Genomic DNA, 15,458 nt, shown 5'->3' with positions numbered 1-15,458 from the left:
CCCCCCCCCCCCGTGTCTGGTTTGTTTTATAACTATTCATTTGTCCCTGAACAGAACACTACAAATCTGTAAGAGCCTCTGGGAAGATGAAGCTGTATCTGTCATTATTAGGGCAGTTTGGAGGAGGGGGAGGATGAAAAATAGAAGGACAGGAAAGCTTAACTTCGCTAGTGAGAACAGAGACTTGGAATTCTGAAAACGCTTAGTAATTTGGTACTTTGTAATAGACTAGGTGGGGCTTGGCAACTGTGCAAGATGCTACACGATCTTAAGAGTTGTGCTTAGGGAACTAATAGGAGAGTTGTATTTTACTGGTGTTCCTTTTTGCCTTGGTTTCCTGACCTGTGAAATAAAGGTACATTCTCTGTGTTATGCAGGAAATCAGTATCTGAGCCCAGATCAGAATTCAAGGTTTCTCCTTTCAGTTCTCCATTCAGACCACACCTTTCTTTTTATAGCTATGGGAAAAAAAGTCTGCTCCAGCACGTCATTTAGTAAAATACCATATCGGAAAAGCAAAACTAAGCCCCAAAGAGCTAAAAGTAGCTGGTTTTAAATTAGGAGACAGAAAAAGTTCTTCAGATTCTGTCTGGCAAATGGAAATTTACAGTTCCACACCAAATGTGCTCAGCTTTGGGGTCGCTTCTGGCAAACTGAAATGCCTGCAAAGGTGTGTGTGCTGAGTGGTGTCCAACAGACTGTGATGCGGGACTGGCTACTGCAGTCAGGGAAATCCTTTCTTAGGATAAACTCTGCTGGGATGTACTTGTGAGGACAGATTGGAACGCTGTGACTTAATGGTTTGTCCGTACAGTGAATGTATATTCCTGTGTTCAGATGTACCCTGAAAGCTTCAAGCTTCTTCAAAGCTTCTCCCTTTCTAAGTGAGGTCTTAAATCATTAAAGCTGAGATCTGAAACTCTTTCATACTATATATGGCATTTGTACTAGTGGTGGAAACTGGAGTGTATTTAGAACGTCAGTTTGTTGAAGGAATACGGATTGGGAACAAATGTTTGTTTGGATAAAATCCAACTCCAGGGATTGGTTTTACTTCTGTATGTAAAATCCGTAGCAATCTCGTAAAAGCAGCAGTTGAAAAATCTAATAGGGCCTTCCTTCCCCATGGAAAAAACATGAATTTGGTGTAACATTAAATAGCTAGAGAGTTACTTGTGCTGGTTCATGCTGTAGTTGGTGACCGTGCGTAATACACTGTCTGTCACGTTGGAATGCAGGGATGCTCCTACGTTGTTGGCACACACAGGGATTGTTGGTGTTGCTTGTTAGTACGTGCTGCTGTTTTCATATATATTCATTTGTTTAGAAATATGCACTTCTGCCCTAAGTAATATTTCATGAAAATTGTAACTGTATTCTTAACAATATTGCATAGCATTGACATGAACAAATCAAGCTGTAAAATGAGCTGAGCTGTTTTACATATTGCTGATAAATATTTGAATGAAAACAGTTGGCAAAAGGAGGACACAAGTGTCTTTGGGTGTGTTGATTTAACCATCTGCATTCAGTCCAAGTGTTCCATTTCATTTGCCTAACATGTTAATCCCTTCTATTGCTCTACAGCTAATTACTCTGTGTTGAGCCTCTGTAGAATAACTACCTTTTGGACTCAGAAAGCTCATACCCAGAGTCATAAAAGAATTGTTTTTTATTTTGTTTTCTAAAACTGCTGTCTCTGTTGAAGGATGTTCAGAAGGAGAGAGAACCTCATGTTTATCTCAGTAAAGAAGAAGTTAAAGAGAAGATAGAAAGCTATAATTCATCTGTCACTGATAAATTAAAGATGACCCTGGTAAGTTTTGTATAGGATTCCTGTAATTTTTAATATGAACATTTGAACTGTAACTTTGCATTATGAATCATTCTATTCTCAGCATCTTACATATGAAACTGTCTCTGTTTTAATGGCTTTGTAAGAGGCTTGCTCTTAAATCTGGAAGTTAAATCTCATGTCTGAAATGTTTTATCCACATAGTTCTTTTATATGAATTGAAATAAACTGCAGTAGAAACAAATGTATGTGTCATTTGAAATGTGTTTAAGATAAACTCTCAGTTGACACTAAGACGTGAATTTGGCAGATGTGAAAACCCTCAGCTGGTAAACATGAAGATACATTTATCTTGTTTGTGTAGATACATTTTAATCAGGTATCTCTCTGATAAAGATGCTCAACCAATGAGAAAAGGTAAAACATGCCATATTTATTATAGGGGGACCTAATTTTCAGAGTAGTCATACACGTTTTCAGCATGAGACTTCCTTCCCCCTGCCACCATAACTCAGAGGGCAATGGAATGCATATAGACATTTCATTTCCAAGGAGTGTAGACCAGGTCTAAGACTCAGTCCAGCCTACTGCAGATCATACTAAGAAAATTCACATCTATCTACTTAGTAAGATGTTACTTGGTTGTTGCATTGTCCAGATTTTCTGATACATTATGTATTCCTGTAGCTGTATAGTATATGGAAATTTTGAAATTCCCTTATGTCCCGAACCATATAAGTACGACTGTGCGCTAAAAAGATTTTTGTTATGTGTTTGCCTGTGGGTCAGGACTTAATATGCCTAAAACCAGATTGCCTGAAGTTTTCTAGCTCAGTAAGGTTTGATCAATTTTGCTATTTTGCCTTTCAGAAGCAACTGGAATAAATAATTTGAAATGTTGATTAGATTGGCATTTACTCTGGTTCTTTTTTTTTAATTGCAGCAGGGTTTGAGCATCTAAATGCCTTAGACTAATTTGACAAGCACAGATAAAGTGTGGGAGATAATTTCTGTGTTTCTGCATAAAATCAGTTGCTAAAGATACGTGTTAGTGTTCTTTTTCACTTCACTAGTACATCACAACTGGTCATTACTAATTTTAACAGTTAGGTACTTTTTCTTCCTGTTGCAGAACACAAATGGGATTTACACTGGCTTCATCAAAGTTCAGATGGAACTATGCAGACCGATCACTGTGCAGTCTTCCCAGAGCCAGGGGAGGTGTGCTCACAGCAATAATGAAACTGCTTTTTACTTGCCGGATGGCTGCATGAATACCCTTCACATCAGCAGCACCAATACTGTTCGTGAAGTTATTGAGGCCTTGCTCAAGAAGTTTTTTGTGGCTGACAACCCTGCAAAGTTTGCACTTTATAAACGCTGTCACAAGGAAGACCAAGGTATAAGTTAGGCTTTTGGCACTTTGGTAGTGAAGGGGTTTGAGGGGTGGGGGGAGTTGTGCTGTAGGAGTGAGTACTTGAAATAAGCAGGGGAAAAGAACTCTGATAAATGGAGATGACAGTCTTGCCCTCTCTTGTCTTTTTTCCTTATGAAAAATAGCATGTGTGAGAGAGTAAATGATTCAGGGATATTTCAGGATAATTCACAAAGTAACCTACTAAATCCTCTACACAGATCTGTGTCTTGCAGCTGCTTGATCACTCCTCCCCTCTCCTGGTGGGATGGGGAGGAGACTTGGAAGAAAAGTGGAACTCATGGGCTGAGATAAGAATGATTTAATAACTAAATAGAATGACATATAATAATAATATAATAATAGTAATGAAAAGGAATATAATAAAGGAGAAATAAAACCCCAGAAAAGACAAGGGATGCACAGTGCTATTGCTCACCACCCACTGATTGATGCCTGAGCAGTGATGGCCCCCCCAGCCCCCCTCAGGCCAGCTCCCCCCAGTTGATACACTGAGCATGACGCCCTGTGGTATGGAATATCCCTCTGGCTAGTTTGGGTCAGCTGTCCTGGCCGTGCTCCCTCCCAGCTTCTTGTGCACCTGCTCACTGGCAGAGCATGGGAAACTGAAAAATTCTTGACTTGGGATAAGCACTGCTTAGCAACAACTAAAACATCAGTGTGTTATCAACATTATCCTGCACTAAATCCAAAATGCAGCACTGCACCAGCTACTAGGAAGAAAATTAACGCTGAATCCAGGACACACTTCCATTTTATTTAATGTGCCCCTTTATTAGACTCTGAATTTCAGGTAGCCTGATATACTGCAGAGATTAAATTACAGGACAGGTTTTTAAAAGGAGAAACCAGCATCTGTGATACTTGAAAGTCCTTGCATTGGCAGGGAGCTCTTGAGGTGACGAGTATTATGGGCATGTGTGTTAATTAGTGCACATGGCTTCCCTAGTGCACTGACTGCTGCAAGAAGTTTGTAGTTTATTGTGTTTGGAAATACCAGAAGATCCAAAAGGTATTTTTACAAAAAGCGTGTTTTGCCAACATTGTGTTCTTGCATGTAGAATCCACCTTCTTCTGTGGACACTGAGAGCAGTTTCAGGAGTTCACATGTTTCTGGTTGTCAGTCATGCCAACCATGTCAGGCAGGTGGAGTTGTCTTTTAGACTTTGTGTATGAGACTTGAAGTGGAAAAGGTATCAGAATGGTGATACCACAGCTGTGATGTCTTAAATACTTACGTATAACAACAGACCTGTGTTGTATTTTTTCCTAGTGCTTTTCCCCCTGCATGTATTCAGATGGTGCATTGTGTCGACTAGAAGCCATTTCATTCCTGTGTGAGTGTAGTGTTGCACCATTACCAACAGTCATCTGCTTACATTCTCCCTAAAACTGATTTGCTCAAAACCTGTACGGACAGCATATAGAATACGTGAATTTTGTGGCTACACATATGTGTCTCTGAAATTTTCTAACATTAGCTAGTGTTAATCAAAATATTTGAAACATCATTGGTAAAGATGGTAATTACTGTGATTTTCTTCTCTTGCAGTTTATACATGCAAGCTCTCAGACCGAGAACATCCCCTCTACCTGCGTCTTGTGGCAGGCCCCAGGACAGAAATGCTCAGTTTTGTTCTACGTGAGCATGAAACTGGAGAAGTCATGGTATGCTACACTCATGCTGGTTTTGTTTGTTTAACTTCATGGATTAGTGGGCCCCTGTTTGATCTGTGCTGACAAGACGATTCATTTTTTGGAACTAGATTTTTTTTTTCTTGTTATATTTACCTTGTGCCTTTTGTAAACATTTAATTTGTGGTTAGACTGACCTATTGGTATTTGCAAAACAAAAAACAAATTAAGAGAGTAAAATGGTTTCAGATCCCTAAGATTTGCAAGGAGGGCACCCGGTAATGTTGCTGTTTGAAATTGTTTTGAGTGTCTGAGGTTTTGTTTAAAAAATACTGTATGTATAAATTATTTGTGTATTTCTGTTCATCTCATCCATCCTTTTCTCTTTTCCTCTTCCCAGTGGGAAGCTTTTAGCATTCCTGAACTGCAAAACTTCTTGCGTATACTGGACAAAGAGGAAAACGAGCAACTGCAAATCTTAAAGAAGCGTTATGCAGCTTACAGAGACAAACTTGAAGAAGCCCTTGGTGGGGTGTGGAAACCTGGTTAAAAGGGGGCCAAAGGACACTCAGGAAAAATGCACGCTACCAAATGTCTGTATAGCATGCCAAACCCAATGTACAAAGAGCAGCAGAGAGTAGTTTTCTTTATTCAGAAGACTGTTTTGTGATGCCAGGGTACCTGAATTTTGCTATAGACTTAGTTCCGTAAGCCAGGTCACTTAGCATCTTGCACCCACAAGTGAGGGATTCTGCATGTTTGTACAACAGTTTGCAACCATGTGTGTGCCTACAGAGTTTTCCAAGTTATCTTGGTGCAAGCTGTGAAACTGTAATCAATTTTCTAGGATGCTATGAAATAAGATTTTATTTTTTTCTTCTTCGCTTTAATGGTAGCTTTACAAGTAAGGGTGTGCAAATTGATGAGTTAAATTACTAAAACTGTCTGGACAAGAATTAGTTGGAGCACTATCTTTGAGATGAAATTGATTTGCACTACCTTTCTGTGTTCAAATAGTTACTGTATAATTTGTGGGAGAACTGTTATAGATGGAAAGCATATGAGATCTTGTGGTTTGTTCTGTGAAATTTGTGGAAGGCTTTGAAGTGGTCTTTCTGGAGAAGGTAAAGAGAAAGTTGAAAAGAAGGTAAGAGTTGAGGGAGGAGAAGTCTATCAGTTGACAGGACGACTGGTTTTAAATGGAAATAGTATTTATACAGAGGAGAGTTAAAATACTAATTCTACAAGATTAAAGTTTTAGGATGTTATAATATTGTAAGTTTTAAGGGTTAACTGCATAAATCCACACTGGAAAAGAAATAAAGATAATAGAAATAATGGGGAAGGAATGAGAGGCAAAAGTTAAAGAAGAATGGAAATGAAGCTGCACATACAAGTAATTATTGGAGAAGCTGGTTCTATAAATGTGTAGTGGAGGTCTGAGGAGTGCAGCAAAGCTAAAAAGCTGCTTACTTGAATTCTGAGAAGTGGTCAGTGTCTCAGATAAATCTGTGAGAAATACCCATCTAGCGAGTGTTTTTGACATAAGCTATAACTGCAGATGCATTTGATCTTTATCGTAAGTCAGATCCTTCCTCTGGCTCAGTGAACCATTTTTAGGCTGGATAATTTTGAATTATCATATCTGAAAGGCAAAAATAGCTTCCTCTGCTTCTTTGTTAAAGGCTCAGTCAAGCAAAGAAAGTAGAATTTCTTATTCATGTTTCCAGCTTAGCAGAAAATTAACATTTATGTGCTGTGGCTGGTGACTGAGCTTAGTAATTCTTGCTTAGTAATTCAGAAGGTTCTTTTCATTATCATTTTTAAATTCTTAATTGAAAAACTGATTACCAAATTCTGCAGACTGCTGATTTACTTGATTTAAGGAATCAAGTAAAATTCCTTTAAGGAAAAATGTAGCAAGAAAACTTTTCGCGTTACTGTAAATATAATTGTTGTTCTTTCAGAGTTATTTATCTAAAAAGCATGTTCAAAAGAAACCAAAGAAGTGAGTGTGCAATAGAAGCATGAGGCAGATTTGAGTAACTGATCCTTCAGTCATTATCATGCCAGAGAGGAAATGAGTTATATATTGGGGGGAGGTGGAGGAGTGCTAAAGACTTAAGAGTAGAAGTTGGTGAGGTTTTCTTCCCTCCACTCTTAGGGTATTCGTTTTAAATTCCAAAGGAATTGTTAAAACTTTGGTGACATCTAATGGATACTCTGTGAAACTTCAAGATGCTTCTGTTCCCCTTAATTTGATGTAATTGTGCCTTTGTTTCCTTTCCTTAGTAAGACTTTTTTTCTTAAACTCTTCACAGGTTTTCTGGTAAAAAAATTTGCAAGCTTAATGAGACAATCATAATGTTTTAAAAAGTTAAGAGAACTTAAGAGTAGGACTAACTATAAAGTATATATAAGGCATATCTTGTTTGTTTTTTAATTTCACATGTAACATTGTAGTGCATGTGTGAGTTAGTAACATTATCTTCAAGTGAGACACTTTATAATGGTTCAGGGAATGCTTTTATGTTTTGTTACAATTTGTTTTTTTTCTATGAACGCAGCAGCATGTCGGTGGGTATTCTGTTAACATCTACTTGATTTATGTATCTGCCCATAACTATGTAATCATTACATAATCGCTGTCAATATTGAACCATTTGTTGCTCAGATTTAAACACTGTTTGAGTTTAAAAGTAGAGTATAAAAAATATGTGAATTTTGTTTTTACTTGAACTAAACTATCAGTCTTTTAAGTAGGCGCATCTGCATTTACTTCAGCCAAAAACCTCAATCAGTGTTGTATGCACTATGAGTCTTGATTTGGGGTGAAGAGGGTGGGGGTGGGGGACCAAAATAAACTTTTATTTTAATTTTGTCTTAGTCCATGGTTAATTATTGTAAGATGTCGTGTGGGGAGTTATTTTTTTCTTTTTCTCTCTTTTTTTTTTTTTTACACACTGGCAATTACAACTGCTTTAATTTAAGAGATGGTCATGCCTAGTCGGTTTTTCTTTTCTAATTTTAGTGTCAAATTTAACTGTCAGAGCTTTTGTTGCAAAACTGTTTTCATTTCATTATATGATGGTACCAGAATGATTAAATGAAAGGGGGGGGGGAAATGCAGAGAAACATTAAAATGTATGTCTTTAAAAACAAACATTTAAACTATTTATAATTTTGACAAGCTTAATTTTATTTTTGTAGGGAAGTTTTTATTCCCCTTAAAGTTATTACCAAAATGGCAAAAAAGTAATGGTTCCATTATTAAAGTTGAAGTTGGCAATACTTAGTTCTGTGATGTGTGTTTATTTTTTTCTGTTACCTGAAGCTTGTGCTGTGATCACTTTGATGCCAGATGAGACTTCCTCATAGCAGTAAATTGTGTGGGGAAATGCAGTTTGCCTGAAGCATAAATTTGCTTGGAACAACAGATACACTTCAGTATGTGTGTTCCAGTCATTCTTGTATACCTATTTAGTTTTGTCTCCTGATTTTGGTAAAGAATAATACAGAAAAACTAAACCAATCGATGCTTTCAAATACAACAAGGGAAAAAAAACCAACCACATACTTTGAAATCTATACACATACTTTGAAATTTACTTTTTTTTCCCCACATTTTCCTCACGCTCAGCCCGGCCGGAGGGGTGCAGGAGGAGCCGCTCTCACTTTATGTCTCCTGGCCGGAAGGCACTGAGGGGAGTGATTCCCGCTGCCTCCCTCCCGCCTCGACGCCCTGTAAGCGCTGGGCTGGGAAGGAGGGAGGAAAGGCCGGGGGTGTACTCCTGCCCCTGGGAGGGCCGGCGGCGGTGCGTGAGGCCTCCCCGGGCGGGTGGTGGTGGAGGAGGTGGAGAGAGCCGAGGGCCCGCCATGGTTTGCCCTCACGAAGACGGTGAGCAAGGCTGGAGCAGGGCTTTCCCCTCACAGAACCGACTCTGCCATAGAGGGAGCAGAGACACAGGCTCACAGTGGGTGATGTCCCACCTTAGTTGAGTGGGAAAGCCCATGGGCGAGCGGTTTCTTCCCATAAAAATAAAACCTCTTGCAGGAAGATGAGGCAAATGCACTGAAGAAGTGTCCTGGGCTGGAGGCGATACCCAGGTCCTCTCTCAGGAAACACTTTTTGCCCCTTTTTATCTTTAAACACTTTTTATTGGTTTTCTCTGCAAACATGCGTGTTTAATTTTCTAGTTGCTTATTTTGTGTTAAAATCGGTTTAATCCTCCCTAACTGAATTGGTAGAACAGAGCTACTTTGCTGTTTGCTTTGACTTCTCTGTTGTGCTGCCCTGGGCATTGTGGCCCTGCAGAAGAGATGATAATGGTTTGACCAGTTCCTTGAAGGCTGATTCATGTGACACCTCATAGCTTTATTGGTGCGACAACCACATTATGACTATGTATGCACTTAGTAAAACCTCTTAATAGCAAATGCTCCGATACTCAGCTAGGGTAAGGTTGGTAAAAGGCTTTAAAGATACTAGAGTCAGCGACGTTGCTCACCACACAAGTAACTGAGCTTTGTATCTCTGCCTACAGCAGTTATGTACAACTAGAAATACAACTTGGCAAAAGAAACCTTGTGGGTTTTGGCTGGTTCAGGGGCTGGATCACCTGTCCAGAGAACAGAGGAGCTCCAGTGCAGAGACAGAGCAGGAGAACAGTACTGCCCATGGAGCAGCTGGGCCACTCCTCTCCATGGCGGGGATAGCCAGGTGTTGCAGTCTGCTTTGTCTTCCTTCAGTCTTAATTTTTAGCACTGAAATTTTTTAACCTTTGAAAAAAAGAAAAATTGACTCTTCTTGCTCTCCTCCTGCCATCCTCCTGTATGTGCATGAGTATACAATTGTTTTCCTCTGTTTCCCAGCTTGGGGGTTTCCAGCTGCAGTCCTTGCAACTTTTGCTAGAATTTACTTTTTACCATCACCCAGTCATACAGGACAGTTCGTGGACATTCCCCTGCTTAAAGTTTGATAGCACACTTGCGTTTGCCAGGAAATGCCTGTGCTTTCAAAACTTCTGTACTTCTCATCCTGCAGGAGCATATAAAGCATGCTACTTAAGTTCATATGCTGGAGAGATTCTGTTTCTCATACAAAACTGGAAAATAGAAACACTTTAAACAAGCAAATTTAAACCAAAACAATGCTGACTAATGCAATATTCATACATAAATGTAGAGAGAGTGTTAGTAGATCTCAGACCAATGACAGAGAATAAAAGTCTGTAGGATGATGGCTATTTTGTGTTTGTATTGATTTCAGAAAAGGTCTGTATTCTTTTTAGTCTAGTCCTGCAAGACCCACATAATTGTTAATTTAGTTTTAAGTAATAGTTTAAACAAATACTAATAGTTTTAACAAAATCTTTAAAAAAAGAGAATACCTTGTTACTAGTATCTTTGGATGCTTCCCCTTCAAATAATTTTATAGTCTAATGTTATCTTGTTTCTTGCATCTTATAATTCATCTGGGACAATTTTGAAAAGCCACGTCCTGCCTTAGTTGGATCATTGCAAGTGAATAAAAAGCTTCAGAGTGGACAAAGAATCTTTACAGGATGACTGAAAGGTCCTGAGTCTTCTACTGTTGATGATGAAGGTGAGTAGGTAACTTCCAAATGGGTAAAGATATAAATCTGCCACATGTTATGCACCTGATGCATCTGCTTGGTCAAGTTACTAAAGGAGAAGACTTAATATTTAAATCCAGAGAAAGAAAAATAGGAACGTTTGCTAAACAGCTGCTCAAAAAATATTAAGATACTTGTATTTTTTCTGTATCTTCACATTTGTAAATATTTCCCTGTAAATATTCCAGAACATGTTGTTATCTGCTGTTCCCAAGGACACAGCAAATGTCCTACTGCTGTATTAAAAGAAACTGTAGACCCACAAATGGCAACATATTGAACTCTTATTAAATATAATTTTTAAAATGTATAAAATGGCATATTCTTATAAGTAACTTGCAAAAGCAGCTGAAGATTTTTTGTGAGAATTCTTCCAAACATGAGTCTAAGCTTGGGACTTTGACACAGTGATAAGCTTGCCTTTGGGCAAGCCTTTGGGGTTTTTTTCTGTTTCAGGTCTCCAAAAGCAGTGTTAATTTGCTGCTTGAGCTCAGTCACCGAGTTCAGCGTGCTCTTATTTCAAAAGCTGTTATTAAACACAGAGCTAAAGAGGGAAGGCAAATGGGAGTTGTTTAAAAATTTGCATAGTTCTCAAAAGCATGTTTTTAGAGCAGCTTGGGATATGAAAGAACTTTTCACCGTAATATAAAACTTCCTCTTACCTGTCCACATAGTTATTCATCTTAGTTGTCTGGCAGCTGTGAGGTGGCAAAATGGTAGAAACCTTGCAGATGGTGGGAAGCAGAAGGGTGTAGAGCAGCACATTTTGCATCTTTCCAACAACTCTGACCCGGAGTGTGACAGAAGCAGGGACTGTGATGAAAGCCAAGTAGGAGAGAGACACTAATCTTCTGTTTAGAACAGGTTTAGTGCTGTGAACTTGGGACTTACCTGTTCTGGAGGAATTATTTTCCTCTTGATGTGTAAGTGGATAAAATAGATTCCTGTAGTAGGCAGTACCAAGAAGTAGGCAACTCCCAGTCCAAAGCAGCTTGAGCCAGGCAGTTCAGACACACCCTCCCTTACTGTTGGTGCTAGTTTTATGGTAATTTTCAAGGAAATGCTGAACAGCCCAAGACATGTTCTTCTGAAAGATACTGTCTTGTGTGCTACAGAGGTGAGAGGTAATCATCCAGAACATTCTTGTTTGCCTTTGTGCAAGCTGAAATTAGAAGCATTTTCAGTCATAGCAGCATAGGCCTGGAAGCAACCTAGCTCAACACCCTGCACTGAGGAACCCATTCCTAGCAAATGTCTTCTTAAAGCTGTTTCCTTCCTACTTTCCTCAGAGGTGCTATTCTAAATTGTCTCTTTATTGCACCTTTTGTTCTCTACCTCTTCCTCTACAGAAAGGGTAGCATTCACAACTGGAGTTCTGCAGAGTGTATTTTAAATATGAGGACTAATCCTGCAAATGCTCTGTGTTGCCCAGTCTAACCCCTTTCATGACGCTGTATAAAGTACCGTTTTGGTTCAATTTTTCTTGAGTGTGTTAATTCTACCGTGGATCTTCCTGGAGTTTAAGATGTTTCAGGAGACTGAATTCAGTCAGTTGAAATCATACAATATGACCAAGGTTGTCGAATTGTTGTGGTGATGTTGCCTGATTTATGTAAATGCTGTTTTCCATATGAATAAGACAGGGTATTACAGGTAATTAGAGTCGTTCTGTTTTGCCTTCACTTTACTACAAATACCTGTAAGAGAAGTCTAGTGCAAACCCCACTTTCACCAGCTATATAAATCTAAATATAGCATCATAGCCTAGTGCATAGCATGACAGAAAATAGCATTAGAAGTCTAAGATTTCTCTCTTCAAATACGGAATCTGGTATGCGATCAGAAATTTCAGCTGCTTCCAGCATGCCTCAGAAGGCATTAGAATGCCAGTGTATTCTGTGACAGCAAAGTTCAGCCTCTGTTTTTTCCCAGGCAAAGCTGTTGTATTGAAGAGTGGCTCTGAAGTTCTCCCTTCGGATAAACAGGTGCTTTCTATATGCCAGTAATCCTAGGCGATTCTTTTAATCTAGATCTGACAGCTGATACTTTGAGAATCTCTCCTATTTGCTCATAGCATTTTTCCATAGATGTAAGTGAGCAGATGCTAGACATTTTTTATATGCTCTGGTGCAAGTGCTCATTAGGCAAAGTCAGAATCTTGTGTTTTTTAAGTAATACAGGCACAGAAATGTAGCATAACTTTTATGGAGTTTCCAAAGTATGGAGTATCTTTTAACATCTGTTGCCAAGTGACAGTGCACATTTTAAAATGCAAACATGGCTAGGGTGAAAATGCAGGTCACATGTAAAGAAAATAATGTTTACTCTAGTTCAATCTAGGTAAATAAAAGACAAATCAGAGGAATGTTTCCAGACAGATAACAGACTTTACACTAAAAGTTTATTTTGTTGAACAGTAAGTCAATGATTGATCATGTACATTGTACTATTTCAGAGCCTGGACTAGTCAAAAGGTAGAAGGATGCTATTTTTCAAAGGTGGGGCTTAATCACTGCTAGTGTTTTTCTTTTGATACTTTACAGAGAAGTTTTTGGACTCATAACATGACATCAAAAAGATGTGAAGACTTCCTGTGAGGTTTTTGCCTTGTTAATTTAAACACTTTAAAAGAGAAAGCAACTGCTAAGCAGGTATCTAATAGAAGAAGTGCTTAGTCCTTTAATGCAAACTTACCCATTTTTGGTATTATTCTGGTGGTTGAAAAACAAAGCACAGCTTTAAAAAACAAACAACCCACACTTGTTTCTTTTGCTTAGGATTTTAATGTCCTAGGAGAAGGGTTACTTTCTTCTTTTGGATGAGTCATTGTAATGTTTTAATTCCCTCTACTGAACATTTTAGCTAGCTGGTAACACGGCAGAATCCTCAGGATGGAAAGGTAGATCATCACTGATGCTTCCAGTGATTTTTATTGACAGCATGAGAGTATCCCTATCAATCTTCAGTCGCATGCTTGAAGCCTTTGCTTGGTGCTTACCCCGAGGAGTCTTAAAATAGATTTTAATGTATTATGTTTATTTAAAATAAACATGAACAATTCATATTTTTATAGTCTGCAATTTATTATTGCTCTTACTTTATTTTTAAAAAACAGAAAGCTGTATTGTTTCCTATTTCGTGGCTTTGTGTGTGCATAGAATATATAAAATAGGAGCAAGGAGGCAGGGCTCACAATAATGAGGAATGACCTTCTTTTATGGTCAGTTTTCTTTGCCTTGGTCCCCTTTAGAAAACAGTTTTCTAATATATTTTAAGGTAATATCTACACTGGTACTGTGGATGGAAACTGGATGATCAGTGGTGACTAGCTGCATTTCATTACTCAAATGCGCAGGATATGCCTGAAATGTGGTGAGCAACGGTTTTCATGTGAAAATGACAACTTCTTCATATAAATGTCACAGAATGAGAAACTGAAGCGCTGTTTCAGCTACCCTTAACATTTGCTGATTCTTTTATGCAAATTTTAAGGAGATGCCTATTGCAGTCCTGTAGTTTTTCCTAACGTAGGCAGGATTAAGGCATAATGTCACACTTCTCCAGCCCTTGGCACTGACTTGCCATGGATTGCCATTTAAATAAAGAACAACATTTTATAGAAGTCCTATACAAAGCTTTCTGAGGGTGGGCTAAAGACACGATTTATCCAATTATTTTCCTGCCTCAAGATCAAAATGTGTTTTAGAAACAGTTGAAATCTTACAAAGGAATCAGAGACTCAGAATAGTGTGTCCTGGTACCATCACCAGTAACTGGACTGCAAGGTTGCGTTTTCTTTCCTTACTTGTAAATGAGGAAGACAAGCACTGATATATTTACATTTTTATCCTGTTCCTTTTTAATGAATCAAGCAGGCCTGGCAAGCCATTAAAAGAGTTGATTGGCTTTAGCCTGGTCTCCTAAACATGGGACAGTTGTGTAGGTGCCTTCCCTATCCCCAAAGTCCCTGTGCTATGGGCTAGTCTCGACTGAATTTGAAAGAATTCTCAAAGATTACTGAACTTCTTTGAGTCTTATGTAAATAACTGACTATGTGGACATCAAGAAACCAAAAATGTGACCAAAATGATTGATACATTTGGAGTGAGACCAGAACTCAGCTGTTAGCGTTTTGGCAGCTGTCATTCAGCTTGTGTTACTGATGTGTTACAGCTCTAGTGAGCTGTCAAGGATGTTGTCCCTTGATTGCTGGAGTACTGGGGGAAAATACATGTTTCAGAGTAGAGGGCATTAGGTCACAAAACCGAAGGATGTCAACCTTTACTAATTTCACTGCGCTCAGGAAGACTGCTCACTATAACAGTAATAAACACAGTAGATCTGTTTTTGCAGTTTTACCTGAGGATTACTTACAGGACTTTTGTGTGACCTGTGGAACTGAGCTGAAGGGAAGCAGTTTTCCTCCATCATTTTCTTGGGGATATAAAATAAACAACAGGTAATCCATTTTGGTTTACTGATTTAGTAATCCTACCAGTTCTTCAGTAATCTGTGAAGTTGTCTGGGAAAACAGAGTACAGCTGAATTTCTTTGAAGGCTGAGAGCAATTTTTTTCTTAAGTAATAAGGAATGGAGATGACTAGATCAACATTATACTGCCACTTCCTTTGCGAGTTCCTTTTAGAGACAGTTTAAGGAAGCTTTTAGGGACCTGGTTTATGCAAGGATGACAGTTTAGTGCTTTTCAGCCTTTGCATTTTGGGATTTCCATTTTGTCAATCTCCTGGTCTTAAACATTGTCCTATTTGTATCTCGGGAACTCCAGACTATGAACAAATATGCAGCTGGCCCCATGGAGTCTGAATGGATCAAGACGGTGACGTGACTGCAGTAGACTCTTATTTAGGCCTGTACAAAGTCAATCCAAGGACAGGAGGGAAAACCCTCCTGCTATAAAGCGAAAAAGGTGAAGCTACAGTTAATGGGAAGTTAACTG

The 15,458-nt window shown here is 38.8% G+C and overlaps 1 protein-coding gene across 1 annotated transcript in view; it reads left to right on the top strand.

Moving 5' to 3' along the window:
• Window positions 1–8,156, top strand: part of RASSF3 (Ras association domain family member 3) — a 97,054-nt gene extending 88,898 nt beyond the window's left edge. The window contains exons 3-6 of the mRNA XM_026868634.1: window positions 1,709–1,816; window positions 2,928–3,195; window positions 4,783–4,898; window positions 5,266–8,156. Coding sequence (XP_026724435.1) covers window positions 1,709–1,816; window positions 2,928–3,195; window positions 4,783–4,898; window positions 5,266–5,415 — 642 coding nt within the window. The 3' untranslated portion in view covers window positions 5,416–8,156. The remainder of the gene's footprint in view (window positions 1–1,708; window positions 1,817–2,927; window positions 3,196–4,782; window positions 4,899–5,265) is intronic.
• The last annotated feature ends 7,302 nt before the right edge of the window (window positions 8,157–15,458 follow it).

Source organism: Athene cunicularia, assembly GCF_003259725.1.
Source record: "Athene cunicularia isolate RWA chromosome 1 unlocalized genomic scaffold, athCun1 chr1_part2, whole genome shotgun sequence".
NCBI lineage: Eukaryota > Metazoa > Chordata > Aves > Strigiformes > Strigidae > Athene > Athene cunicularia.
This window is presented reverse-complemented; position numbering and strand designations above follow the sequence as displayed.